General features: G+C 35.5%; 1 protein-coding gene across 1 annotated transcript in view; it reads right to left on the reverse strand.

The window, feature by feature from the left end:
• LOC128250892 (uncharacterized) overlaps window positions 1–4,588 on the reverse strand; it is a 5,893-nt gene that overhangs the window by 147 nt on the left and 1,158 nt on the right. The window contains exons 2-6 of the mRNA XM_052976913.1: window positions 3,866–4,067; window positions 2,795–3,006; window positions 1,183–1,485; window positions 461–521; window positions 7–66 (exon numbers count right to left, since the gene is read on the reverse strand). Of these exons, the coding sequence (XP_052832873.1) occupies window positions 7–66; window positions 461–521; window positions 1,183–1,485; window positions 2,795–3,006; window positions 3,866–4,045 (816 nt within the window). The 5' untranslated portion in view covers window positions 4,046–4,067. The remainder of the gene's footprint in view (window positions 1–6; window positions 67–460; window positions 522–1,182; window positions 1,486–2,794; window positions 3,007–3,865; window positions 4,068–4,588) is intronic.

Below are 4,588 nucleotides of genomic sequence, written 5' to 3' on the forward strand. Positions count from 1 at the left end.
CTTCACAGCAGTCTTGTTAAATATCTCTGTATTTAATTCCAGCAATGACTTCAAACTGACATTCACCTGAGAAAATGGTTTTAAAAATCAAAAGAAATATTAACCATTTAGCATTCCGATTATTTCATTTAAATTTAATCTTTATTATTCACATTATTTTGGATTAATCATGTATTATCTTGTGGCTTTCAGATTTCAATCATGTGACTGTCTGTGTTTAAGATTATAAATGTTGGGTAGGTGTGAGAGGCTGGATCTGGCCAGTTTGAACATAAAACAGGAAGAATATTTGGGTGAGTCATGGCTAGATTGGAAACCAATTATGATTTGATGGTTAGAGTGGTAAGAGGCAGAGTCAATGGTTAGATGGCTGTGGAGTCCAGTTATACCACGTGGAGCTGTGTGAGGTTGTTTGGTTAAGTACCTTGTGTTTTCTGATTTCATATTGAGTAGCACTTACCTGATTATAAAAGGATTTGACACAACTTATTCCTTCCGGGTCTTTGGCAATGACCAGCTCCCTACAAAGAAATTATACTTACAAAGACGTATGTAGACTCATGCATACACATACATACAGTGGTGGACTGGGTCTAAAAATATTGGTTGCCAGGAGACTAAGGGGGCCCACCAGCAACTACAATGCTTTAATTTAATTTTTTTTGTTAAAAGTATTCTTTCCAACTGTCTACAAACACAGCCAGGCTGAAACAATTAATCCATTCTTCCAGGAGTGAATAAAAAATCCTCAAACTTGAGGGGATGGGCCCCTTAGATACTAATATGGATTCTAAAGATGCAGGGGCCTGCTTGCCATTGGGCAAGCTGGCAACCTGGCAACCTGGCCAGTCTGCCACTGCATACATACATACATACATACATACATATATACATACCCACATACATACATGCACACATGCCTACATATGTTAACTACTGGAATATGTAATACACAGCCTAAATGCCAATCTTGAGAAAGAAACCGGCTCTTTCTTTATTGGCAAGAAATCTTGAAATAGACTGAATAATGACATACATACATACACACATACATACATACACACACTTGAGCAGTTGTAATGCATCTAAGCACTGTATACAAAGAACTCGTTATTATTATAAATAATTTTTAAATACAAGCAGAGAAAATTGCAAAGAGAGACGGTTGCCCCACCAACTTACATATCAAAAGATATATTGGATCTTGTTTCGCAGTTTGAAACCTTGACTGATAGATCCATACTTGCTCCAGAAATGTTGCTGTTGTTGTAGTCGTCATCAAGAATCTTAACTAAATCATCACTGTCCTTCAATTTGATCAGGTGGAATGGTCTGGTTGAAAATCGGTTGAGGAAAGTTACCACATTTTGTGATGTGACAGAAGTGTTTTGGTGAGTTGTTGGTTGAATGGAAGCTGACTGTTTGGTGTTGGATGGTCTCAAATGGATGGAGAAGGTGGTGGTGTTTTCAAACAGACCCAAGGAACTTATTAAAAATAGTGCAAAGATTGAATTTATTGGAAAAATATATAAATAAATAAATAAATATATATATATATATAAATAGAAATATTTATTTCTTTATTGCCCACAAGGGGCTAAACATAGAGGGGACAAACAAGGACAGATAAAGGGATTAAGTCGATTACATCAACCTCAGTGCATAACTGGTACTTATTTAATCAACCCCGAAAGGATGAAAGTCGACCTCAGTGGAATTTGAACTCAGAACGTAGCAGCAGACGAAATACTTGCTGCCTTAATAAATAGAAATACTAAATAGATAAGTGATTGTGTGCCACTTATATATATTTTCAAACAGATGTTTAGCAGCGCCACCTTAGCTGAACAGTTATTCTGTGCAGAGGAGGGGAAATAACCCAGAAACTACAGTGGCCTGCAGATATTGCTTTGTACTGATTGGGGATGCTGAACTCCCCTGTTTGAAAATATAAGGACACAGATATTGTGTCTTATGGCCAGCTGGAGACGATGTTTACTGGAGTTAAACAATAGTAGCATTCGTCCCAACCAAGACTGCCATATTATGATGACAAATAGTCTTTACTTTAAATATATCATCATCATCATCATCATCGTTTAACGTCCGCTTTCCATGCTAGCATGGGTTGGACGATTTGACTGAGGACTGGTGAAACCGGATGGCTACACCAGGCTCTAATCATATATATATATATATATATATATATATATATATATATATATGCATGTATGTAGGTATATAGATATGTATATATATATATGTGTGTGTGTGTGTATATCAATGCAAAATGAATGAAAATACATTTAACTTTAAAATTTCATATACCACCATTATCATCATCATTGTTGTTATTGTCATTATCCTCATTATTTCATGATCATCATCAACATCGTCATTGTCATCATCATTGTTGTCATCATCATCATTGTTGTCATCATCATCATTGTTATTTTTCATTGTAATTGTCATTCTCAGAGTTGTCATTATGAGTGATCTAATCATCGTTGTCATCACCACTGTCATTGTCATTGTTGTGGTGACCGTTCATCAATGTTGTCATCATCATCATCATCATCCCCATTCTCATTATCAATTATCATCATTGTCAGTTGTCATTACGATCATCATAGTCATCACCAGCACCATTGTCATCATTGTCATCATCATCATCATCATCGTCATTATCATCATCATCATCATCTGCCCCAGAATGATATGAAAAGTAAAAGTCAACCCTGCTGACATTTTGTCTTTATAATACAAAGGGAGATAACTCAAAATGTGTCTTTACCTTATTTCCTTCATGAATACATTAATTCGACGATGATTAGCAAAGCTGACATGGGTCACTGCACCATAGATCCCTTTCTGGTGAGGGTTCAAAGAATTTAGGAAACATTCCCATTTTGGTCCACCAACAACAATCTGCCCTGCGGTCCAGTTGCGGCCCAACGAATCATCTTTTCCAATGAGAATTATCTTATTTTTCTCACATTTTAATTTCTAAGCAAAGCAAAAACCAAACAAAAACGAAAAAAGATAAAATCTATAAAATAAACAGCAAAATAACAAAGTAAATATTTCTCATTATACTTGATTGGGTAGACATGTCAACAGGGATTGGGACATTTGCGTTTAACCGCATGGATCTGGGTTCAAGCCTAATGCCCAAAACCATGAGTAAGTGTTTTCTGCCAGGGTTAAAGGTTAACTAAATGCCTCGTCTGTCTTCTTCTTCCATTAGATGCTTCTATATGCAATGCATCTCTAAAAATTAAGATGAGTATCTTCCACCATAACCTTGAAATAGCAGCCAAGTTCCCCTCAAATCACACCATAGTATTTATTCAAAAAGAGGATGCACTGTATTATGATGACCAAGATGTAGCATGTCTGTAAAGAGGTAGGAAGGTCATGACTGGAAATCCTTTGATTATAGGTATGTGTGATCAAGGCTGACCTGCGATTCACCCTCAGAACATCATAAATTATTTCTCTCTCTACTCTCAACAGAAATGGGAGGAGGGAGAGCCATTTATGGATTAACACATCAAAACAAAACGAACATACATTGATATGGTCGATATTGAGTCATGAGAAGGCGTGGTCATTACAGAGGCTGATTAGATAGAAAGTGGGTGTGTGCGACTGTGAATCTATGTGTGTTTGTGTGTGAGTGTGCTTAGGAGAGTGTATATGTGTAAGAGATAGTTTGTTTGTATGTGTGTGAGACTGTATGTGTGTGTATGTAACTGTTTATGATATACTGTGTTTGTGTTTGTGTGTTTGACTGTGTATATGTGAGACCCAATGCATATCTGTATGTGTGTGTGTGTGTGTGTGATAAACCTGTTGAACTCACCTTTATTGAAGAATAAACATCTAAATAAATGATGTCGGTCAGTCTTCCTGTGGTGGCCACCTCTACTTGCTGTCCACTGATTTCTTGGACTGATGTTTGACCAATGTCCACCCCAGCATTAACAAAGGTCAACTTAGTCACACCAGCACACATTAACAACATTCCAATTAAAAGAGCCATTCTTAGAATTCTTCAAATATTTCTTTGGAAGGAAACAAAACAAAAAAATTTAAATAAATTTGAGTTTTTTTGCATGGCATTTTTTGTTTTCTTTTTTCTTTTCTTTAACATAACAAATGTGTGTGATCATTGATTGATTTTAAATTATTGACTTTTGTCTTGTATTTATATATGATGATGATAATAATAATAATTATAACAACAACAACAACAATGATAATAATAATAATAATAATAATAATAATAATAATAATAATAATAATAAGACTAAAACAATACCTATTGTCATAGGTGCCCTGGGAATGACAGCAAAATGGGCTGATTACTACCTAGCTCAGATACCAGGAAACCCCAAAATGGCTGAAGTTCAAAAGATAGTGCTCATGGGAACTGCCCATATCCTACGTAAAATACTGTCTATGTGATCTCAAATTTTAAAACAAACACATAATTTTCTTATGGTTTCTTAAACATTCTCTAGAACAACACTATGTACAAATCCAAATATATGGTACCCTAGGCATAACACCTACATGAAGTTCT

The sequence above is a fragment of the Octopus bimaculoides genome, chromosome 26 (assembly GCF_001194135.2).
Source record: "Octopus bimaculoides isolate UCB-OBI-ISO-001 chromosome 26, ASM119413v2, whole genome shotgun sequence".
Lineage (NCBI taxonomy): Eukaryota > Metazoa > Mollusca > Cephalopoda > Octopoda > Octopodidae > Octopus > Octopus bimaculoides.